This window comes from Manis pentadactyla, chromosome 12, assembly GCF_030020395.1.
Source record: "Manis pentadactyla isolate mManPen7 chromosome 12, mManPen7.hap1, whole genome shotgun sequence".
Classification (NCBI taxonomy): domain Eukaryota; kingdom Metazoa; phylum Chordata; class Mammalia; order Pholidota; family Manidae; genus Manis; species Manis pentadactyla.
The window spans coordinates 106,799,664-106,825,309 of NC_080030.1; the positions used below are offsets into that span (position 1 = coordinate 106,799,664).

At 42.5% G+C, this 25,646-nt stretch overlaps 1 protein-coding gene across 3 annotated transcripts in view; it reads left to right on the plus strand.

Moving 5' to 3' along the window:
* CRYBG1 (crystallin beta-gamma domain containing 1) overlaps window positions 1-25,646 on the plus strand; it is a 149,615-nt gene that overhangs the window by 40,146 nt on the left and 83,823 nt on the right. For all 3 annotated transcript variants that reach the window (XR_008992894.1, XM_057489460.1, XM_057489459.1), the window contains exon 2: window positions 12,443-12,581. Coding sequence is in view for 2 of the 3 variants with exons in the window: in XM_057489460.1 (XP_057345443.1) it covers window positions 12,443-12,581 (139 nt within the window). In the remaining variant the exon portion in view is untranslated. The remainder of the gene's footprint in view (window positions 1-12,442; window positions 12,582-25,646) is intronic.

The window sequence follows — 25,646 nt, forward strand, 5'->3', positions numbered from 1 at the left end:
TAATAAATTGCATACTAAAAAGATGTAGCAATTAATACAGCCCCCAGTAAAAGTACTGAGCATCATTAATTTTAAAGTCGTGTCTATTGTTACTTTAATTTGCATGTTTTGATTACTAGTGAGCTTGGGGAAATGTCTTCATGAACCGTTTCTTTCTTCCTTTGAAAATTATTTTCCTTGCCCATTTTACTGGGGTTGCTACTATCTTTCTTATATATTTGTGTAGTTTCTTTACCCAGTACAGCTCTTCACCAATTGTTGGATATTTTTCTTGAAAGTATTTCCTTGGCTTTTCATTGCCTTTGATTTAAAAAATAATATGAAAACTTCAAAGTTTTGCCTAATAAGATTACCCATGTTTTCCTTTTTTATTTCTCCCATTGCTTTTAATCTGAGGAACCTGTTCCCCCATCCTGTATTGTCTTATAACATGCCATATCTTGCTTTGAAAACTTTGTGATTTGATGTTTTTACATTGAATTCTTTAGTCACCTGGAATGAACTCTGGCATGTGGTGTAACTTGTCTAGAATTTAAAGGAATGCGTGGCATAGAGCATTCTCTTTAACTCCCAGATTCCCCATGTGTATTCCATCAGAGTTTCTTGTTACCTGAGGCAGCGTTTTTCACCGGAGGACTTTTGAAGTGTTTGGAGAGCCGTGGATGGTGACGTGCATGCATCTCTCTTCCCCCCATAAGGCTTAGGAAAAGTGCTCCCCTCAGACCAGCCCAGGCCCACACCTCTGTGGAGGAGGCTGGCACAAGCCGTGTTTCATTTGAAAGGTATACTCAGAAGGCCCACTTCCCTAAAAATCCCTCCTCCTCTGAGTTTTTATTGATGCCCAGATATACGTTATTTCATCTTTTTTGCGTTAAACATTGCTCTCTCCCAGGAGTCTTTAAAAATGCACATCTAGCTCATCAGAGTATCACAGTGTTAGTTTCCTGTGGCTGCATAATTAACAAATTACCATGAACTTTGTGGTTTAAAATAACAGAAATGTGTTCCCTTGCAGTGCTGTAGGCTAGACGTCCAAAGTCAAGGCGTCGGCAGGACCACCCTCCCCCTGGGGGCTCCAGGGAAGATCCCTCCCTGCTGCTTCTTAGCTTCAGGTTGTCACGAGCAACCCTTGGTGTCCCTCGGCCATAGCCGCGTGGCCCCCATCTGCGCCTCAGCATCACATGGCCCTCTTACCTTTCTGTCCCTGGGTATACATGTCCCTCTTCTCGTGAAGGCCCCAGGCACTGGATTAGGGCCCGCCTCAATCCCATATGACTTCATTTTGCTTTGACTAATTCCATCTATAAAAACTGTACTTCAAACAAGGTCACATTCTGAGGTGCCAGGTGATGTGAATTTGGGGGACACTGTTCATTTCAGTACACACAGTAAGTGAATAATTCTTTCATGCTACTAAATTTTATTTGAACACCTTTCTGTTTAACACCCGACTTGGCATCACAAAAAAATCCTAGAATCTGTTGTGTGGAGGCAAAGAGAGGGAACGCAGAGAGCATCCAGGGGAGGGAGGGAAGGAAAGGGGCCCAGGTCAGGTCCCACCCCTTTGCCCAGCACTGGTCCTGTCACCCAGTAAATAGTAAATCCCTATGTATTTTGCTTTCTCAGTAATTTGCTTGCATTTCAGTTGGGGAATCCAAGTGTTTAGTTAGGTTGATCAATATCTTCCTTTTCTATTAGTAACACATGTAAACTATTTTGATGGGGAAGCAGGATCAAATGAATAATCCATTGCTATGATTCATGTAATGGTTTGGTCTCAGATATCTTCTGTTTTCAAATATATATATAAATTAATAGTAATTGCAATTATATGATTTTCTCATATACAAGTCATATGAGTTGTAGCTGTTAAATTTGATAATAAGAGAAAAACACTGTACTTGATTATATCCTAAACAGGGGGAACACTAAGATCCTAATATTTTAAAGGCAAGAAAAGATGACAGACTAGGAAATTAATTTTGCTAATAATATTTCAATTCCTTTTAGTAAAAAGCAATTGCGGAAGCTAGGAAAATGCCGAAGGCCTTTTCTAAATGAGAAATGTTAAATACGTGTATATATCCACTGTTGATTTTTGAATTGCTCATTTTTGAGAAGCATTTTGATAGGTCCTGTTATTATTTGGTTTCTAAAACACAAGTTCATTTCCTTTTTGAAATATTGGCACTATTTAAATATTTTTATTGCAGAAGCTATATGAAAATATTTTTGAGAGAAGAAAACCAGTGTGGTTGTTCTTTCTGTCTGTTAACTCTGCTTGGTATTCACACATGTTGTGCAAGTGCCTCCCTTCACACTGAGTGCGGAAATAAAGTCTGTGTGTGCACAGAGCTGCCGACTCTCGGATCTCCATCCTCCCTGCTGCGATAGCGCTCCCTAATATAAAATCCTGTTAACCGAAATACATAGTTTCTTGGGACAGAATGCTTTGTGGTTTAAGGGACTCAACTCTCGGTGCTGGCAGCCCTGGATTCTCAACCAGTTGGTTCCACAAGGAAAAACTTGTTTTATTATCATCCCTGACAGGGGAAAAAAAAAAAGGATTTATTTTGCCTATGAGTACAGGTTATAGCAATAAAAGATGGTACAGTTCTTAACGCCCCAAAAGCGCATAAGTGAATTGAGGAAATGATGTATGTTCACAGAAAACCTAATAGGAATGTCTAACACATCATACTAGGTTGTACCATGTGAAATTGCCATATTTGACTGGTTTCGATCTACAAAAATGTACTTCGTAACATCCAACCTTAGAGATGGAAACCAGCCCTTGTCAGTCACCTGAATCGTGCACGACCCGTAGTCCCTTATGTGCCAGGAGCCGCGGCACCCGAAGCGCGTCTGGAGCCTGGACCCCGGCGCGCAGCCCCGGGAGGTGTGGAGCGGTGGTTTTCCCGCCCAGCACTGCGCCCGTTTGTGGACCACTGCTGCCTCTGTTCTGCCGCCCTCTGCCTTTTCTCTTCCACATCTGTGTCTCTTTCATCCCATTGCAAGTCATGATCACCCAGTTGGTAGCTAGAAAGCCCAATAGTCAAGCAAGCGAGGATGCATTTTATGAAGGAAAGGGGAAACCAGGAGCTACGACGTCAAATAAGTATAATCTAGAGCTGGTAACAACAGAAGCCCTTGATAAATCTGTAGTCACTTTACAATCTCTGAAAAATTCTCTAACCATTACTTCTTTCAAATTGAACCTTTTTCTCAGTAATCCTTATTCCAAAAAGAGAATAACTTGCATTTGAGAACAAGAAATATAATTTCTCAGACTCTTACTGTTTTCCTGTTTTTTTAAAAGAAACAATATTGAATCAATTCTGTGATTCATATCAGCTTTTTTCCCCCTTTTTTGTCGTTGCGATGGTGTACAATTTCAGCTACATGAAACTGACTTCTCGCGGCTTCTCTGCAAATCAAACCACCATTTATAACATTTATTTACAGGACAATACATCAGTGACCTTACAAAAAGTTTCGGAGCACAACCCTTTGGTAATGAGGGTTTCCTTCCCTGTAAGCTGGATAGCTAAGGGTAAGGAAACACAAGATTCATTACATTCAGTGACGTTCTGGGGGGAGTGCATTTTGAAATTAGACTCAGTGGAATTTGATAGCCAAAGATTGCCAAGAGGAAAGGGGGAACAAATGAAAAGAAAACCATATAAAGCAAAAACATATAGATAATGAGGTAAGATGTACATAAGGGAAGGGTTAGCAAATCTCCCTGGCCACAACTGAAAGGCCAAGTCTGGAGAGGTGAGAATGTAGTTAGAGGGGTAGTGGACTGACCCTCAAGGTGGAGAACTTGGGGCTTGTTAAGGCATCGCTGTAAGGACAACTTTATTCAGCCAGGTGGTGGGTAGGGACGCCGTGATGATCTCTTCTTGCCTGTGCACTTTAGAGGGTTTCAGTGCATGAGAGCTGAGATAATAAGTAACAGTCTGTTCTCAGATCCAGCTTCCCATTGCTTTCATTGAGCAAATCTGTATTCCTGATGTGTCTGTAATATGTTGTGCATTATTACTTCTTGTTAGAAATGACTTTTAATCAGAGTTTTCTTTTATACCATTAGCACCAGTTGAAGACACTAATTGAACTCATGCATTAAGTAGATGATAATTCTAGTCACCACCAAAAGTATGTTATCTAGGAGGCCCTGAAGCAACTCTGGTCCCTGTGTTTACCCACCTGACACAGGTGGATGGGGGAAGCCAAAGATGTAATGCAAGCAATTATGTACTAATTACCGAGCATTTTACACTAATCATTGAACAACCACCAGGTATTTGGAAACCGAGTAAGTCAAACATGATGAAACTGACAGTTACGAAAATTAATATAAAAGCTGACCTCCGTAAGCATTATCTTGAGAAAGAAAAAAAAGAGAAAGAGACTCACTCTCATATTTTAAAATAATTTTCTTAGTTTTACGTTATCATCAAAGAGCATTTATTCTAATCACTATATCATGTGTGGGAATGTTTCGGATGTCTTACAAGTAACAGTTAAAGACTCAATTCTTACTTCTAGGTTTATAAGATTTGTAGAGCACCATACGGTAAGAATATATTAAGTAGAATTTTTAAATCTTTGAATTATAGCTGTGAGAATCTTGTGAGTATCTGATTTGGAAGGAAAGTAGGTATTTGTGAGTTCAGGAAATACAGTAAGTGCTAAAATGTTTTGCTACAAAGAATAATTACACAATGTTTCTTGATTCTTTCTTGCTTCTAGAAATGCTATGAAGTTTTAGTATTTGCAGCAATGCAAGCTCTATCAAAGCTCAGGATTGAGGAAGATAATTCCTTGAGGGCCTGGAAGAGCTAAGGCAGACAAGTTTGGTGCTAGTTTCCTTAAGGACCCCAGAGTTTCATGAGTGTTACTAATTGTTGTTGATACCAGAGTCATTTTGGACTATTAAGCTAAGGTGGGGCAAAGGTAAACACAGGGAACCAATGATGCATATTAAAGATGCTATAAAGTCAGCTTCAAAGTGAGTGACATCAGCAAAGACTTCTGGGAAATTAGCAACAGGCAGGCCAGCCTAGCATGCAGCTGTTGTGGTTAGGAATAGGTTTTTTTTGAACCAAAGTTTTATGTCGACGTTATTCGAAACAGTCACAAACAGCCACGGGCTCTGCAGGCGGCTGCTGTAGTCATGAGTCCAGCCATCTCTGCAGGAGGGGCTCAGCACGCACTCGCCCAGGTGCATTCATTCATCTGTGATGTGGCGGATGTGACATGCTGAGGAAAACAGGGCATCGTGCACAGGAGCCCCTACAGGAACTTACTCTCTGAGGTGAGCGCAGGAGTCATCTTTGATGATAGTAAAGCTGAAATATAGCAAATGGCCTGTAATGTAGGCTGTGTCAGAGAGTTCTGTTTGCAAAGGTAGCCTGGGTCCAGAAGGTGGAGGAGCCTGAAACTAGACCTTGAAGTTAGTACTTTATTCTGTGCACAGTGCTGAGCCATCTAATGGTTCTCAAACAAGACAGCAGATCATGAAGATTGATCTATATGTAATGTTCAAATCGGGTAGAGGATGTGGGAAAGACTAGGAGTAGGGAGTAGTTGGAAAATTCTAGATGGAAGAGGTAACGAAGTTGAGAGCTAGGGTAGTCGTGGCTGGAATGGACAAGATGAATGTCTTAGCGAGGCGGAGGAAGCAACATGCATGTGTTTATAACTCCCGCCCCATCACCTCCTCCTCCACAGGGTTTACAGCAGTTGGTATCCAGTTAACAGTGTGAATAGGTGAAGATCAGAAAACTGAAGGAATAATGGTGTGATAAGGTCAGAGAGACGATTACTTTCCGGAAGCATATATTCGTAAGATTCTATATCCTTACTAAAATTGATTCATGACCAGTGCACAGTCCACATTGTCTGAAAGACAACAGGTGAGGGAAAGACAGCTCTTTTTGTCACTTAAACATGAGAGAAATGTCACCTTTCAGTCCCTTAGAGAGAATATTAAGATGGTGGATAACCTTCTCGGCTTCCCTGTGGTACATCCAACAAAGAGTTTGTGTGTGTCTGCAACATTAGTGCCTCTCAAAGCATATGCTCAGGTGTGGTAACAGAGGGCCCCATGACCAGTGATCAAACGTGGGGTGATGGGCACAGGAGAACCCAGGGATGACTCCCCAGAGTTGGCCCTGGTGACATGAGGTTGGTTTTCTACCCTTGGATCTATAACCATATTCCGCCAGGCCCCCTGTGCTCACCTGCTCCGTGGAAGTGCAATCACTACCAGCTTTGCTTAGTGTTGCAAAGGATGGCAACTTAAAATACTCTCTCTTGCATTATTAACTTGCTATTTGTGAATGTAGTAAGGTCATTCATTAAACTTTCTTTGGGGATTACAGTAGGTACACCATCAAAAGAGAAGCTACATTTTCTCTCTGCCATTGGATTATTGGAATTTGACTAACCTTAAAACTACCAGCAATCAAGACAACTTCTTTTATTTTGACAACTGAATATTCACCTTGTCCAACTTGAACATTAACAAAACTAAGTTTTAAAAAATGTCATGATCTTCAGCTCCCTTAAGTGAGGGTGTGCAGTCATGCATGCAACGTGAGACTCTTCAGAGCCCTGAGCCCCAACGTGGGACACAGGCCTCAGTTCTTTGATTCGTCTGAGGTTTGGGGCCGTGATCCGCGGGCTGTTGGGGTGCCCAGGCCTCTTTGCTGTTGCCCCGAATGAGATGCCGCCGGTCTCTGGGACCAGCACTAATAAAGCCAGACCTTGTTGAGCCCAGCCCGGCTCTGGGTGGACTTGTAGTTGGTGAATCATGGTGAGTGACGCCAAATGACCAGGATGTCCAAGTTATTGGCCCTGAGATGGTTGGGTTAAATCGTACATACTTTGTACACCCAAAGCCGAGGTCTCACAAAATGGAATTATTAGGGCAAAGGTCCTCATTCTCGGCTAGAGAGATGATCAGCATTCCTGCGTCAGATCTGAGGGGGACTTGGACGTTTCTGCCCCACACAGCACCTTTGGGGAATAGCCTCCAGTCTTCAAGCTGCCTTTAAAAACACTGAGGGCCCAGGAAGACGGAGACCGACCCGCCCAGAGTGTTAATTTGAATAAAAACTCAGCCCGAGATGAGCGGACGGAGGCTCTTGTGCCACCACTAGATGGCAGAGTTTCCGCGTTAAAAAGCTATTACCATTTGGGGACGGTCACTAGTGCCGGAGTTAGTATGCTTCATTTAGCTCAGGTTCTGAGGAAGTTTCGGGTGTTTACAACTTGAATGGACATAGGAAAATGTTATTTGTTTCTGGGGATTTTGTGATGATGAAACCTTGTCAGAGAATTTGAAATTAGTCTCTGAACCTGGAGTCAGGTGGCTTGCCTACCTCGCAGCTCTGCTGGGCATCACCCTGAGACTTTGAACAGTGCATGTGTGTGGGCTCCCGTGGGCTCGCCTGCAGAGGGGGATGACTGGGCCACTGGGCCGTCTCTCGGGGATCTTCCGGGGCAGACATTCCTGTGTCTGTGTCACTTCAGAGTGGAGCCTGATCAGAGAACCATCCGCATGATGCCTAGTAAATTACTATTATTCAGAAAATGTCAATGGACATTGGCTGTTCTGTTTAGTTTTTGCTGGGAAAGTTTTACGTGGCTCTACGGTCACACTCACTAGACGCCTCTCCGTGAGCCTCAGAGTAGAAGCTGCCTTCCAACTCCACGGGCCAGGCAACCAGCAGGCCCACAGTTCTCCAGTCTCTTCACATTTCCAGGTCTAGTATTGAAACTGATAGAAGGTGGTGTATCAACTATATTAAAAAAAAAAAAACTCCAGGTCTAGAATGATCTGATGGTGTGTGTCAGCATCTTCTACACGGCCTGTTAGCAGGAGAGGAGTAAGTGGTAACACCCTCCATTTAGCAATTGCAGCAAAGAAATATTCCACATGCTATCATTATTAAACGTTTTCTCCCTTTCTTCACGGCCAGGAAACTTATGTAGACTTACAGCCACTGCCTTATTTCAGAAGAGTGGCTCTAAAGTCCGTTGTTTAAGCTCTCCTGGGGAAATAATTCAGTGTAGACGGGGGTGCCTTTTGGTAACGTTCCATTCAACTGCAAGGCTTAAAACACACTAATAACTCTTTCACTGACGGAAGGTGGCAGTGCAGCATCGGTTTATACCCTGCAGGAAAACCTAAACCTTTACTTTTGTGTCGCATTCTATTGCTTTTACATGTATGTTATTTCTGAAGCAAGGGCTTCAAGAGAAGCCTTTATTAGGTAAAAAATAAAAAAACTCATTTAACTTGCTTTATATGAGGCTACACATATTAAAATGCTAGAGGAACAACTTGATAGAATAGAACAATTAAGGAAAACCTGAGGCAGATTTACAGGAAGCAAATGAAGTTCAGGTTTCCAGGGCCCACAGCCCAGACCTTAGGAGAGGCCCTAGGGCTAGAAATTGTGAAAAAGGAAGATACTGTGCTTTCTTTTTCTTAAGGAGAGTCCTCCAAATTATATTAGCTTCGTAAAGCTTAGATTTGTCTGGAAATAGCATGAGGCTCTTTTAGGAAAGGGTGAACAGTCTTGCCTTTATTAATTTTCTAAAAATTAATCCAACTAAATCTCTGGGGACAAGAGCAACTGGGTTTTTAGTGCAAGCAAATAAAATGTTACCGTGGGGAGCAGCTGCACGAGCCGGCGGCTGTCCCACGTCTGCAGGGGTCTCAGTAAAGTGGTTGCTTAGCACTGAAGCTCTTTCTCCTCTGGCAACATGATATCTATGCCAAAAAAGGAAAGTACAGATTATGAATAGCAAATTAATAAATTGTCCTCTGCTAAAACTCCAGACCCGATGGCAGTGTTTGGGGAATTTTATTTTGTCTTATCTTCTAACTCAAGAGGTATTGTCCTTAATAAGAGACCAATAATGACGATTCACAGAGGAAACTGTACTTCCAGCTACAAATCCTTAATTTCTCACCAGAGAGCCAAGCGTAGCCTTTCTTATGACCACTGATAGCCTGCTCACCAGAGTTAAATGGAAGTTTGTCCTTTGGGAAAGAAAGATGAACAAACTTTCCCGTTGGCCTTCCCTGTGGCAAGTGGAGTCGGGTTTCAGACTGGGGAGAGGTGTCAACTCCGAACTCCACGGGTAACTGCTGTTCAGAAATAGCATATGGCCGCCCTCCTGATGAGCCCCTGTGTCCAGGGGACCTGAATACCCCTGCGGGCAGGGAGCAGGCTTGCCCCTCGGCAGTGCCCTGATGTCTGACCCCAGGGAGAGACCTGACCACGCCAGAGGTTCCGTGGGTTCCCTTAGGGCCTAGGGCCCCTTCCGCGTGACTCCAGGTCTAGTATTTCTGTGTAATGACTTGTGAAGATTGGTTTCAGGAGACAAACTTGTGCAATCAGTTCTGTGTCTGACATGCTGCCTGGATCTGGCCAGGAGGAAGGGGAAGTCAGCCAGCTCTTCCTCCTCCTCTTCCCCTCAGAGGGAGGTCAGAGGTTATGGGCTGTCCCACTGACACTCAGCATTTCCTGTTTCAGAATCATGGGTGAAGCAAGGACCTCCCCTGGACTCTCTGAAATAGTCCCCCCTTCCTCTGGCCGTGGGGAGACCAACCTCCCTTCCATCTGGGAGATCGTGACCCCAAGCATATAGAACTGACCCTTGGATAGCTTGCACCTGCTTGTTGCTTTATCCCCAAATCAGGGGGGCAAGCAGCTCCCTGGGTTGAATGGGTTTTGAAGCCAAAATCATGACAGTCTCTGCTTTGATAACCCAGGTGTGATCAGGATACATACATACCTCCTCCCTCTCTCCCAGCAGTGCCTTAAGGGCAGGGAGCATGTTTCAGGACAAAGTTAGGGAGGTGGTATGACACACCCCAACCTTCTTTCCCATGTCCCCTTTTTCCCTGGTAGAGCCCCAGTTTGTGCAGGTGCTGCTGTCTGCATGGGGATGTTCTGCAGCCCCAGCCTTGAGGGGGTCAGTCCAGCAATGGTTTGGCACAGGGCTGAGGCACCAGAAGTTGGCAAGGTGGCTTCTAGGGAAGATTTCCTCACTTCTAAGAGAGACACACACACAAAGGGAGTCTTTTCATCCTCTGGACTCATCCTGCCGATATGTGATGACTAGAACTGAACCAGAGCCTGAAATCAGCCACAGAAAACACTGATGGAGCCGATTCGGTCCACCCCTCTATTTGATGTGCAATAAAAAATTTCATTTTGGGTTAGGCTCTGTGAGTTGAACTTTCTGTTAACTTACAGGCAAAAGGGTCTTATGCTCTAGGCAGGGATTGAATCACAAAGAAAATGTAAAGGAAGAGCACCCTCACCTGCTTCTGCTCACAGAATGCGTAGGTATCCAGCCAGAAGGACTCACACCATGCTGGGCGCCCCCCTCCCGCAGCGGAGAAGCTTGGGAAGCACATGTGTCTCTGCAGTTTGTGCAACGGACACGTGTTTTTCTCCAAAAAGGAAAAATCTTAAAAGGGTCAGGCTTCCTATACATTTCTGGCTTAAGAACACGGCAGTCTCCTCTTGCTCGCTGCTCCCATGGCTTATCTGTGAGCACCGGGGAACAGGGTCCGTGGAACAGGTCGTATAAGTGGGTCTCTGTGCACATCCAGGCTACGGCTGTAACACTGTCTCAGCTTGAGATGCTTTTCAGCTGTTATCTAGACCTTCTGGGGTTGCTCAGGCTTCTCTACCCCGTCATGTACCATCTTTATTTAATTCCTGAGGAGAGGTTTGCCTCAAACATAAACTCCAACACTTTTTTTCAGAGGGTAGAAATGTCTTTTTATAAGTGCTCATACAAGGCATAAAATGTTGCAGTTAGGAAACATTCAGAGTGGTTTTTATGCAGAATGAAACTGTGATGGGGCTGGAGAAATCCTTTTTTATTTCAGTTCCCTTCAATGCCGATTGAGTTATTTTTACTATATACACAGGTATCACTTTTACAGTACAAAACTGGGGAGAAGACAAAAAAGAAGTTACTGCTGCTAATGTATCCTCACATTTTCTATTGTACAGAGGATACTATTTCCTAAAACACAAATGTACACGGCAGAGTTCTCCAAATTACGCCCACACATCTCTCTCTTGCTCACATTACCACTTTCATTTCTGTCTCCCTGTCCCTTTAAAGTGCTAGTACTTTACCCTAGTTACTTTTTTATCCATGGCACGTTGTAGAAATTCCTCAAAAGCTTCTGTTTCTTCTGTAAAACATTAAAGCTTTGGATTTTTAGTCCCCTTCCCACTTCATTGGCATTCTTCATGCAAAGCCCTTATCCTGCTTCGGTATCTTTATCCCAGGCTTCATTATACACTTAAGAAGCCTGTCAACCCTTGTGTCAGTCAGGATGCCCAGTTGCAGATAACAGAGACCACCCAGCGCATTTGAAGGCTCCAGTTGCTGTCACATTGCTGCTTTGCTTTTTCCTCCATCTGCTCTTCTTAGGCTGGTGCCACCTGTGCCCCCAGAAGGCTACCACGTTCGTCACCTGCAGGCATGACGCAGGCCGGCAGGGAAGAACTTTTTCTGCTGTAAACCTTCTTTTAAGAGAAAGACCTTCTTCCACTGATTCCTACAGCAGCCCCCCTCACAGCACATTGCCGTAAGTCGGGCAAAGTACAAACATTCCGGAGAGTCAGGGAGACGAACCCATGTGCTCGGGCCAGCAAGAGGCGTTTGCCTGGGCATATGCCGAAATCTGTGCCCGCAGGGGAACGGGACACTGGGATGTGACAGAATGTAGCTTCCTCTGAGGCACATGGAGGATGATTATCTGAACAAAATCAGGGTTATTAGCAGAGATAAAGTGTGCTGTGGGGGCAGGGGGGGCGGCGGGATTTGGATAAAGGAAACGACTTGGGGCTGCGACCAGCAGACTTTGCTAGAACTCTCTGCCTACAGTGGGTTCCATTCCCGTTCAGTCTAATAAACAGTACACGCCTGGGACCAGATGCCGGCGTAGCCTAGATCCCTCCCCAACTGGGATCCAGTTCCTAGTTTATTTCCAATGTTCAGGAAATTCACAGTTTCTTTTTTCTTAAGAGCAATGATGGTAAAACAACCAAGAAATCATAAGATGGAATTGGGTTGTTCTCATGCCCAAGGCTGTCTATCCATCTGCTGTTTACCTACCTATCTCTAATTTGTTTTCTGTATAGGGTTTAAAAGAATTCTCCCCATATGGTGAAGTTATCAAGGTTTATTTATAAATGTGTTGTGAGAGTACCAAGTTATCTACAATCCCGTGTCGGTTTTGAAGAAGGACTTACTGTTTTGGCTGATTGGAAATGTACACAGAGAGACGTGCCTTTGGATTTCTTGCGTTTCCAGCATTCCTTTTTTTTTTCCTACCCATCCAGCATCCTTGATGGGCTGTTGACAGCTGTGTTTCCTTTCTTTACAGACCTCTGGAGGCAGTGGGTGGCGCCCCTGTGTCTCAAGAGCACCAGGAGATCCCATCACGTGGTGCGGAACCCCAGGTCCTTCACAGCACTAGTGAGCAGCCTGGCCCCTTACCCACGGAATCCGGGGTGCTCAAAAAGGTAATACTTCATTTCTGATATTTGGCCCCCTGGAATAAACACTTTAATGAATTAAGGCTCTGTAAAGTAACCACTGTCTGATTGAGAAACACATATTTAAAAAGAAGGTAGACGGGTAAGAAGGATGCTGCTTATCAAAGCACCATGGTAATGAGGTTTGCGGGATGAGCTTGAGTCTTTGCCGTGTTCTGCCAGGTGCTCTTCCTTGCGGCCGTGCTACTTCTTAAAGTCTAGACGTTTGCACAATAAATGCCTTGCCTCAGAAGAAAAGCTTTGCCAGGTGGGAGATAGAGAAGTGCATGCGTGGTGATCGTGCCCGTGAACAGGCGTTACTCGTGGAGCCGTCTGCAGGGAGGACGGTAGCACGATGGTCTCTACTGATCTGGGCAATTAGGGATGGACTTAGAAACATGTAAACTAACTTAGTCCTTTTTGAAGGCAATGTGCGGGAGTTCTCCACGAGTGCGCATTTCCCTGGGTCACTAAGTCAGGACACTGTGGATGTAGGGGGGACAGAGCGGAGCCGAAAAGGCACCCAGCAGCTGCCCGTGTTCCCCAACAAGTAGCACCTTGGGAAAAACATACACACAAAAACCCCCAAAGAACTATTTTATCTAAAAGAACCTGAAGTCTGTCAGTTTTCACCATGGTCCCTGAATAAGAATATACTTTGAAGAAGAAAACGGTTTTACTCCTTCTTTTCTTTCCTTAAACTCTCCATGGATTCTTGAAATCCTCCCACATTCCTAAAAATAATATATTGTACACTTGAATTAAAACACGTGCATTTAGTCAAGATATTGTAACAGCTTGGTATGGTGATAGCTGGTACCTAGAATTGTCATGTATATAAATGTCTTATCACTGTGTTGTACACCTGAAACTAATGTAATGTAATACTGTGTGTCAACTACCCTTCAATAAAAAATAATTATCTACAAAAAAAAAAAAAATGTCTAAAACCCTTGAACTTTCAATAGTTTCATTTTAAAAATCAGGGAACTGAGTCCCAAAGAGAATAATGTCAGGAAGGCCCCATATTCAAATGTTGAAACTTTGAACGTACAGAATTGTGATGACATATTTATAGATCAGAGATGACTTTCTGTGTGATGTTTTCATACCTATAATATAGCTATGATGATTGCTTTAATGATTTTTATACTCTTGTTGAAAAGAAGTCCTTGATTTCTTCCCACAGTCATGGGTGGATATGGTAACACCTGCTTTTGTCCAGGCCCTTATTGGAGGTGGGTTGCGTTCAGCTTCACAAAGAAATTGTGCAGTGTGACCCTCTGGCACCACTTGATCCTGGGGGCTTGCTGTAAATTGCAGAGGAGCTAAAGAGAACGAAAATTTGCATCAAAATTGAAAAGTGCTTATTCATACCAAGGGAAAAATGAAATATGCTTAAATATGTTGCATAATTAAAATTTGTTTCCAATTTAAAAAAAAAAAAACACTTGCATTTACTAAAAAAAAAAAAAAAAAGAAGAAGCAAAAGGTGTCTTTAGTCACAGTGTGAGACCAGGTTCAGCTGCCAGGCCTTGAAGGGTATAGAATACATTTCCTGTTACAATTATTACAACCTCAGTGAAGGTTAATTGAAAGATATCCTCGCCCCACCACAGAAATTTCCTTTAGCAGTGGTATATCTTCAAAGTAAATTAGTGCAAGATAAAAAGTTCTGGAGATTGGATAATACACAGTAGTGTGAATAGACTTATCACTACTGAAATATGTACTTAAAAGGTTAATTTTATAATACGTGTATTTTCCTACAATTAAAAATTAAAAATTGTTCAGATTACTTAGTGAGGGATAACAGTAAAAACAAAAAAAGGACATGATTTTTTAGTTCATATTTTATATTTTATTAGGACATGATAGAGTAGGTAGGGGAATCCCACACAGTGTGCTTCCTCATTCACAGTAGCGTGATACCAACCCCAGTACCAGAAACATGAAATTAACTTTTATAAAAAGTTAAAATAAAAAAAAATTTTAATTAGAACAATTAACCTGGCTTACTATAATTTATAGTTAAATTCAAATTGTAAGGTTTTATATTTTCTTCTTTCTTTATAAGAAATAGTTTATAACTGAACAAAACCTGATCATTCTAGTTACTGGCCCGAGCCAGAGTTTCGAATTGTTTCCTGTATTTATCCTTTAATAAAATAAAAATAATTCTGGGAGTGTCGTGCCATTGAATCTCCTATGATGTTAACTGAAGCCCGGGAAACTAACGGTGGCAGCTCGCACAGCTGGGGCCTAACGCAAACCCGCTGAGGCCGATGGCCGGGGACGGTCTGCAGCGCCCCTTGGCCGCCGTGCGCCGTCCAGCCAGAGCCCTTCCTGCGCAGCACTGATGTCCCACCTGGACGTGGCCTCTCCACCCTCACTCACTCTTCCAGGCTGCAGTCAAGGCGCCCTGGGCACCAGGCAGCCCGCAGGCGAGGCCCCGAGGCCACCCCGGGAAGGGTTCCGGGCTGGCAGGGAGAAGGCAGGCCATGCACCTGGGGAAGGCACGTGCCGGTGCCAGAAGCGGGTGACCTGGGACCCCAGTGTCTGCAGGGGGTCCCAGCAGGCAGAAGAAGGGCAGAACACGGAGAAGGGAGAAGCAGGGGCAGAGAGTCCTTCTGGCGACACTCTCCCCACGCGTCACCTGAAATCGGGTCAGCCACGCACCACCTGTCCGCGCAGCCTGTGCCACCCTTCGACGGTCTCCGAAGGAGAAGGTCACACAACAGGAAGAACTGGCCGCGGGGTCCCCCTGCGGATCCGCCTGCTGTCTCTCCTCTCCGCCCCCCCCCCCAGCACCCCGTCTCTAACTCCTGCTCCCTCTGGACGCTGGCTCGCTAGCCTAGGCTTCTCATCTGCATGTTCTACCGGAGGAAGGAAAAGATCAGGGAGGACTTTCTCCCTGGCCTACTGATGTGTTTGTTCCCATCCCGTGTTTCTTGAGATCATGGCCGAAAGGAGTAACTGGGTCATTCTCACAGTGCAGGACACCTCCACACCACCCACCCCGCCGGTATTATCAGGAAACAAAAGTTAACCCCGCTTAGATTCTGGGTAGCTCGTTCCTACTGAGAGTGCCAGGGTGTGAGCACGTCCCACTCCACTCCTTCCAAAGTGCACTTGTCTCCGTCCACTCCCCACGGGGAGCCTGCTCGTTTCCTGCAAGGCTCAGCAGACTGACTAGGCGTATCAGACCACCTTTGGCATCTTGCCCAGGCAGAAGGCCATAAACGCTTAAGATCCCAGAGTTTTTCTAATCCTCTGAGTTATATATATTTATATATACAAATGTTTGGATTTTTAAATTGCATTTAAAGTTAAGCCATTTACCTTTCCCCAATCAGAATTTATTTTCACTCTATATTCTGTACCTTCTGTTACTTTGTTTTAACATGCTGTTAAGATTATTCAGGCATTCCTTGAAGCTGATAATACTATACTGAGTCCTCCAATTAAAATAAGAAGACATGTGCTATGCCCGCTTGTGCAAACAGAAATATGGATTTATAATTTCAAAGATAGTATTGCCTTTCAAATGCATATATATTCATCAACCAGGTAAAAAATTGTAACTACAAATCAAAACAGAATATTGCTAGAATTTAAATCTTAGATGGGAAAAATCACCAGGGATTTCATATTTATTTATACAAAATAATTTTTCCTTTAAATGACTGCATAAAATCTATAGTCAATTTTAGAGTATAAAATATGTTTATGTAAAATGTATTTTTTAAAATAGGTCTCTTTTTCACATGAGGCTAGAACATAAGGAAGTGGTATAATTAAATGAAAACATATACTATACATCATACATGACAATCATGTTGATTTGCATATAAGATTAACATTGTAGGCCCTTACGTGTTTTGCTTTGTTGATATACTTATTATGTTTTATTACTGCTTAAGTCATTTTTTAAATGAAAATGTCTTAATTCCACTCCATGAAGGTATTTCCAGGCATTGAAGGAACATTCTTTATTAACTAAAGCATTTCTTTAAAAAAAAAATAGAACAAGAATACTGAGCAAAGTATTGTTAATTAAAATTAGCATCTTCAAAGAGGGCAGTTACTCAATGAGAATTTCAATGATTCTAGTATAAAAATGTACTAATCCCCCTTCAATTCTAATCATTTTTTATCTAGAAAATTCCATGTGATGATAGTGATTAGAAGTGAAATTGGCAATTGTCAATCATTTTGGAGCCAAGTTTAAACAAGTCAAATGGGGTAAACAGGTACAGCAATTATTGACTAATTCAAGCAAAGCATTGTTTAGTTTTAACCACATGGACTCTTCTCATTCACTCGATGACCTGAATAAAGGCTCTATTTCCCTTTGTCTGTAAGTGTGTGTGTATTTAGTAGGAAAAATAAGACCTTGCCTCCACCCATCAAAAAACAAAAGCAACTATAATCTAAGGAGAAGAAATCTTGCCAAGTAAGCATTGCCCTTGGAAGTGACTGGTACAGACACTGATTCTTGTCGGTGCTTTTCCGCCCCTCTGGGGGCACCTGTGAATCTCTAATCTCACTCTTGAGCTTGGGGTGCCCCCAAACCATCCAGAACAGACAGGAATCCACTTTGGTCTCTGCTGCCTAAGAAATGGTTCTACCATAATCACTTTTGACAGCTTTTTTTTCTTGCCTAATTAATCTTATAATTGTCAAAGGTGGAGCGCTTTCTGGTGTTCAGCTTGGTTGTTCTAGTTTCGTCAGTAAGTGTAACAATTCAGTTCACTGAGCCTTGTGGAGGCAGGAGATAGGCAGAAGCACTTGCCAACACCTTCATTCTCCATGTTTCCCAGCTGGTCGACCCCTCTGACAGGTGCTGTCCCATTCCCTTCCCACCCCATTGTTTCTCCTTTTTTCTCTCTGGCTGCTTCTCATGGGTCCACTGGTGCTTCTTTGAATGCCCAATCCCCAGCCTTACCTCGTTTCTTAGACCAGACCAGGTTCAAAATACGGAGTATTAAGAGGCTTAGACTCATCCATCGCCACCCAGCCCTGCCCCATCCCACGTCTTCCCCGCTGGGAGGTCAGCCTACGGCACAGTACTGGCCTCCCACATTCTGTCTCAGGTCACTCAGGCTTCTAATCTCACCAAAGGCAGTTCTAAAATCATTGTGTAAGAAGTAGGACTTTCCAAAGCCTGAAGCCTAACTCCCAATCCCAGCCCTGAGATGGAGGCACCCATCGAGGTTAGACCTTCCCAGCAGTGACTTCCTGAAAGGCCTTCTGAGTATCATCCATCCACTCCGACCCTGCATCCCTCCTTCCACTGGCCCTTCACCGTAGATTGCCTGTGCCATCTGGTGCTGTGATTAGGCACTGCTGAGCCCTTGGACCTACCTTGTTCCAGTTCTCTGCTTTTACCATCGGTTGGATCTCACCATCATCGCACCCCCACCCCCACCCCACCCTGGGACCCGTGGGCAGGTCTAGTGCCCAGCCCTTCCCAGACCAGCCACATGGCAAGTGTCTGCGCTCTACAGTACGGATCCAGAGGCTAAATACACTGTTAGAAAAAACAAACTCAAGTTAGAGAACAATGTGTATAGCATGTTACATTCTGTTGTAAAATGTTAGGGGATTAGAATATATGTATCTTTGTTTGTAGATGCATTAAGAAACTATGGAAGAATATACAAAAAAACGAATAATTACCGGTTAGAGGGGTGGGGCGAATGAGCACATGAGTGGGAGAGAGACTTTTACCATGTACTTTTTTGTATTTTGCATTTTGAGCTGTGTGAAAATATTGCCTATTCAAAACAGTTTTGATGATGGAGGAACGACTAGATGAGATTTAAGTTGTGTTGTGATGAGATGGTATAGGTACGCATGTGTGACTTTCTATGGTTCTCTGATTTGGTATGAACTGTACCAGTCCTCACCGTATTGTCTGAGGGCGCCAGTGTTGTTCTCAAGTTTCCTTAATGAGCCGTTCTGCCACCTTTGCATGTACTCTTCCCCAGGCCTAGGAAGTCTTCCCACTTTTTGTTTACCTACAGACTTCTACTCAGCCTTTACGATCCTGCCCAAACAGCAATTTTCTTCGTGATCTCTGCCCCAGGGAAGTTTTCATTCTTCTGTTTGTGCTTCCATGTACCTCGGACTTACCCTGAACTCAGCATTTACCATATTGATTTACAAGTCTCCTTGCCACTAGACTAGGAGTCCCTAAGGGTCAGACTGCATTTATGTGGAACAGAATCCATCCGTTTTGCATGAATGAAATGCTGCATATTCACAGCAAAAGTAGTAGAAACAATGCTGTTGCCAATGTGCAGCACTTCAGCTCTGGTATAAGTTTAATTTTTAATTAGGCTTCAAAGGTAGAGCAGCAAAGTTCACCAAATAGGTGACATACGCATATACATAAATAAGCCGTGTGTGGGCAGCAGAAAGAATGTGGCCACTTGCAGTGGCTCCACCCTTCTCCTGTGCTAGTGTGCGCGTTCCGAAGACCAAGGGAAAGCACTGTGGCATAGGGAGCACGTCGTGGTCTCCAAAGAAGCCTGGTCTTGCTGGGCTCATCCTGAGGTGCCCTTCCTACACAGAGGGCTTCACAAGCGGGGCACTCGGTCGGCTGGAGAATGTTACTTTAATATCCTAAGTATGGCATTACAAACAACTGGATATGGTACACCAGTTGCTTTCCTCGTGAAAGCTAAATGTCTGGCCTTATAATAAAAAGAGTGATGGCCTACACGCAGCCAGCTTTTGGAAAATCCAAGCTCTCTATCTGTCTGTGGTACTTTGCATTTGAAGGTCATATGGTCATCAGAGTAGAGCAGGAAATCAACGAGCAATTTGTTTTTCTTCCTGCCCCAAGTGCATGTTTTGTCTTCCTTTGAAGCAGTGGTTGTGTGTGCTGTTTATTTACATGTATATAAATAAACATATAAATATATATCAGCCATTCCATTTCCTGTATCAACCCAAACTACAAGGCTTTGTTTGTGGTAGGGTTTTGAGGGTTTTTTTTCTTTAGTGTGGTATTATGTTTATTATTTTTCTTCTAATTATTATATTTGCTTGTTGCAAAAAAATCTGCAACAGTCTGAAGCATACAAAATACTTAAAGTCACCCTTGAAGGCAACTAGTTCGGTGGGTGTCCTTTCAGACCCTTTTCTTATGTATTTGTATACACAGAGTTAGTCCATTTGTGCTTTTCCTTCCAAAGCAAATCATATGCTGCCTACAATTCTCTAATCTTTTTTACTAGACAATCTTTGTGATCATCTTCCAGAAGAGTATTTATAAATACGTGTCTCTTTCGAGTTGCTGCAGAGCATTCCATGTGTGTATGATGGGTGTACTATGTTATAGTTCACCAAACTTGATTTATGTACATTTAAGTGATTTCCATTTTTTTCTTTTATAAACAATGCTGTCTCTATGTTATTGCTTTACCAGTATTTCTGCGATAAATTCCCTAGAAATGGAATTACTGAATCAAAAGCATGCTTAATTCTAAGTGAATGTGGATGCACATCGAATTGCCTCTGGAAAGGTCTTATCAGCCTAAGTTCCCACCGGAGTGAGTGGACGTGCTTTTCTCCCTGCCACTCTTGAGTGTTGTATGTCATCAGTCTTTTCTGCTTCGCCAGTCTGTTGGCATTTCGTTATTTAAACTGGCAGTTCTTCAATGAAGAGTGAGGTTAAGCTCCTTTTTTACGATTATTGGCCATTTGTATTTCTTTGGTGAATTATCTCTTCATGTTCTTTGCTCGTTCTTACATCAGGTTGTTTATCTTGCTGAAGATCCTGCAATAAAGTGGTAATCATTGGTATTCAGAACTGACAAAAAATTGTATTTTTATATTAACATTGAAATATATTTTGTATTCTTCTTTTTAAATAACCTAGTGTTCTGTTATCCAGTTAGTGTGTGTTTGTGGGGACAGGGATTTAGTGTGGGAGGAGCTATAAGTACTGAAAAACCAAAATGCTTCTCTGCCCTTCTTAGGGAGGGGCCATCAGAGGAGTTGGGGGCCAGGAGTAGGACTTCAGAACTAATATTTTTTGGTCACTAATGCAGTGGAATTGAATGAAGTTCTCCGAAGAATAACTGGAATGCCCTTCCCTCTCATTCACTCCAGTTCTGCCCCTGTGTATCTTTCAGTCGCTTTGTTCCAATGAATATCTTGTACTTACTCTCAAAAATATTTACAGTAGTGTTAGACTCCGAACATCAAGGACTGCAGACATTTAAATGAAAGTGCTTTTCATTTAATGGGATTCTGCTTTCAGCTCTAGTCAGGACAGAGCCGTCGCCTTCAGGAATGCCTGGTGGGGATCACCCTGCCCAGCAGTCCTGTCCTGCTATAAGGAACCACACCACGGTGACTGTAAAGCCCAGGGCATGTGCAAAGCTCTGCGTACATAGTAATTAATGTTATTATCCTCTGACATCCTCAAGTCTCAAACTGAATTCCTACTAATGCTAATGCAGCACAGGGGAGAATTAAAGCTCTTGTGACATCATCCCCATAATAAAGAGGAGTCACTGGCCCACGATGCTCATTCGTTTTCCCGAGGACATCAAGAGAGGATCATCTCGTCATTTTGGCCCGAGAGATGCAAGATTGGGGGCTTGTCTTCTTTTGAATTGATGAAGGGTTTTTCCTAATCATAATAGAATATTTGTTCTGATCAGAAATTTGCTCACTGGAGATCCCTTCTCTTGTCAAGAACAAAGGCCTCTGGCTGCACTCTGACGGCATTGGAGCCACTTGGACCCGTATCTCGTTGTGTATGTTGCTCTGGACACGCCTCTTCTTCTGCAATACTCATTATTCTGCAGTAGTCATTCGCTTTTGAGGAACATCTGAAGACTGGTCCAATCCAGAACCTCGATGGGGAGTCGCACCTGCTGTGGGTGCGGCTGCGGCAGGACCTATGCGTGTGCCAGCAGTCGCAGCAGGAGCGGTGACGCTCGGAATAGGTGTCCTGACTCCCGGAGTAGATATGAAAATTCCAGAAAGGGGTACTATGCCCGGGATCTTGAGGTAAGTCCTTGGGGAGGGAATCCTTCTGAGTCATTGACTGTCCAGTCTCTCTTTAATACTGTTGGAGCATGAGATTCATGGAGGTGATTCAGTAATAGTAATAGACTAAAATAAAGCCATTTTAGTCTCATAAATTTGAATGTATTGTGGGCACTCTTTATGACTCTACTCATTTAGGTATTTTTTTTGTCACAACAGGGTGTTTTTCTGCAATCAGTTAGAGCTTAACTAGCAAAGTATCCCTGGTACGTCCTGCTGGGCACCCTTCCCTGATGTAGTCCTCTCTGCTTTAGGCTTTTCAGAACTTCTGATGCCGGCAAAGAACCAAGTATTCTCTCAAAAGCCACTTTCCTTTGGACTGGGGTCATTTGCAGTACACTAAGTTCTTATTTGAATCAGATGTTAATAAATCACATAAAGGTACTTTAGGAGGTGGAATGATTAGTTTAAGATTCCGAATCAACAGCTCAGTATTGCTTTTTTTTGTACCTGATTTGATAGATGTTGTCTTAAGATCATTGCCAGTACCTGTTTATAAAAGCCAGTGTGTGGATTTAGTATTAAATCTGTGCTACCTTGTAAAGTGTGGGTTGACCACCCCCACCAGCCTGAGCTCATTCAGACCTCTGATGCTTACTCATCCCTCTCTTTTCTACCAGTAATATATGTTTGCTTTGCTTTGCACATGACAGCTTTGAAGCTCATGGAATGGAATGTGTAGAATGTGAATGTCAGACTAGTTTTGTAAAGTGCTCTAGGAAAGTATACTTCTGATCTATTGTTTTTCCTCAGGGTACCGATGACAGTGTAACCCATAATTTAATGAAGTAGGTAATAGATTAAAATATATGTGTGTGTGTTTGTGCGCATGTATACACATACAAATATGAACATCTGAATGTTGCAATGACAGAGGAAAGTGCAATACTGCCAGCGTGAAGCTGGCAGTTCGTTGACCACATCAGTCACACGGACCCTCCTGGCTGTTTCTTAACTCAAGACAGGAGGGAAGGGACTTAGCATCTAATTATGCTGTGTTTATTCCCATAACTATTGATTTCACTGTCATTTCTTAGCAGAGCTTGGATTTTTCTCCACCATTCTACCTGATGGCTTTTTCTTTCGGAAGCTTTTGTCAAACACCATCTATAGAGAGGTCAAAAATTCACTAAGGTTAGATTTGTGTGCTTTGCTAGTTTATCGGCTAATCATCAGTTACCAGGGGGTATTTTTAATGAACTTCTAATGAGCAACATGGAAGAAAATGTCCAGAAGAACACGGAGGGAAGCAAAAATTTGTGACTGGGAGGTAAACGGGTAACACTAACTTAAATGCTTAGAGCCTTAGGTAGCATGTGATTATGAGAGGTCCCTGGGATTATGGCAACCTGAACGATCTCTCCATAGCGACCTGGTTATCTCAGTAGACGTCCGACCATCTGAACTAGCCCCTGCTGACTCTGAATGAAAATCTTAGAAACCTGAACACACTATCACCAAGATGATCCAAACCAGAACTCTTGATAGTGAGGAATTCTTTCTCCACTTGGTTTTGTCTTACAAGAATCTTAAACGAAGTTGACCAACTTCGAAAATGAAGGACGTAGAGACCATCTTTGCCACTGACCCTAAAACTCATTTTATTTATGTAATTAATTCATTCAAAAGTAGGTGATATACAATATTTTAGTGGTTTCAGGTGAACAACATAGTGATTCAACAACGATATGCATTCCTAAATGTTCACCGTGATAAGTATAGTTGCCATCTGGCAACCTACAAAGATATTACAATATTATTGACTGCATTTCCTAGACTGGACTTTCATCCCCCTGACTGACTTATTTTATGATGGGATGTTTGTGCCTCTTTATCCCTTCATCTGTTTCTCCCCTCTCCAACCCCCACCCACTATGGTATAAGCACCAGTTTGTTTAGTGTGTTTATGAATCTATTTTGATGTGTTTGTTTGGTTTGGTTTTTAGATTCCTCGTGTAGGTGAAATCATATGGCGTTTGTCTTTGTCTTTCTCTGACTTCACGTAGCATGATGCCCTCTAGGGCCGTCCATGCTGTCACCAAGGGTGAAAGCCCTCCAAACATCTCCCCTTGGTGATGAGAGTATTCAGACCAGAGCAGAGGGCTCTGCCATTGGACTCTCCCATACCCTTTACCTAAAATAACTAAAAAGAGTATCAGAATACTAAGAATTAACTTCTGTCACTTTAGCAACTAAGTGAAGTTCTACCGCAATATATGTTAATTCAAAGTACTGAAAAATAGATATTTTGCAAAATGATAATATACATCATAACAAGGATTAATATCCTTTAACAACCCCTCTTCGTTTTTCTATTTTACTTAAAAACTGCAATACCACCAAATGGCTGCATTAATGAAGTATTTGTGAAAAAAATATGCCTCATCAACAACTATTCATCTTTAAAACTCTGATTAAATATCATCTCATTTGTGAAGTTTCCCTGAATTCTCAGTGTTATCTAATATCTCTCATGTTAGATATGGTTGAATCCTTGCTTAATCTCTTTTGAATAAAATGTTTCACTGCTGAAAAAAATTCATGAGAACAACTGTACTAGATTCTGTATAATGTTCTTCCATCTCTAGCATCTATAACTGTAGGTAGCACTTTTATTTATTCCTCTCATCATATTGCCTTTCAAAAGAAACTTTATTCCAATGCTTTCATTATTTCTATGCATCCTCCAAACAGATCTTTTATGCTCTATTTTTATCTGGCCAACTTGTCTAATCCATCTTGTAGTCACTCTCTAAACCTGAATAAACTGCTGTCCCTACTGAATTTTCTTTAGTTTGTAGACTCACTGTTAAATGTAATTAATTGTTCTTAATTTTATTCCTATCTTTCCAAGCACTAGCAACTTTGAATATGTAGTTTCATCTATAAATCTGATGAGGATATCCTTGATTACTTCTTCTGGTCGTTTATAAAATCAATGCATAGAATGATATTCAAGTTGGAATTATGGGGCTGCGGGTAGGGAAGTAGTTCAATAAATTGATATTCTGACCTTCCTGTTGCTAGCTGATCCTGCAATGAGCTGTCTTCTCTACCCTCACTTTTTTTAAAAAAGGTACTTGAAATAGCAAATATTTCCAAGGTAGGGCTGCTGGTGACAAATGAAATTCATTAGAAAGGGAGACTGTTTGCAAGGAAAAATTAATTTTTTCTTTCTAGAAAATGTTTGTTGACTTTGAAGTAGTAACTCACTGATTGTCATCCAGAGTACTAAATGGAAAATCACATATTTTCACAGCATAGGGAATAGTGAAGGCATTAGCACGTGGATTGCAGAAGAAAAGAAAAGAAGACTAGAAAGTCAAAATCCACAAAATAAGAAAAGAAATTCAAATACCCATGTGCTCAGCCTCCATTCAAAACTCACTAAGAGCCCCTAGTGCTTCTGCAGTGTTTACGCTGACATTCTGCACGTGGCTTATCCTTTGCTCCTTATGTTTGGTACATGTGCTATTTATTTATTCATTTCATGCTCGTTAATGAGGCACCTTGGGAGTTTCTCCTTTCAGTGAAAATGAAAGGGAATGAAAAAGGGAATTGTTGTAAGTACACCGACTGACTCAGTCACACAAATTACCAACAACTTAGCCTAAAACAATCCTTAAGGCAATAACAGACTAATTATATTTGAGACTAAAAAATAAAGTACGGTGTTCCAGTTACACTTGATACTGTGTTGTTCTATCTTACAGTTAGGGAAGACATCAGAATCAAGGGGATAGTTGAACACATGCAAAGATAAATTAACCAAAGTAGAGTATTTTGGATAGAAAGAATAGTAGAGGAAGCCACCTTAGGAAATAGAATTTTCCTCAGGAGTGAGTGCTGGATGGGGTCCAGTCTTTAAATATAGACAAAGAAATTGTTGTAAGGTCTTGAGTAAAGAAGCATCGGGATAAATGAAATATGTCAGAGGTAGTGACACTGGTATTCCTGGTGTGGTGGGAGGACAGGGTCTAA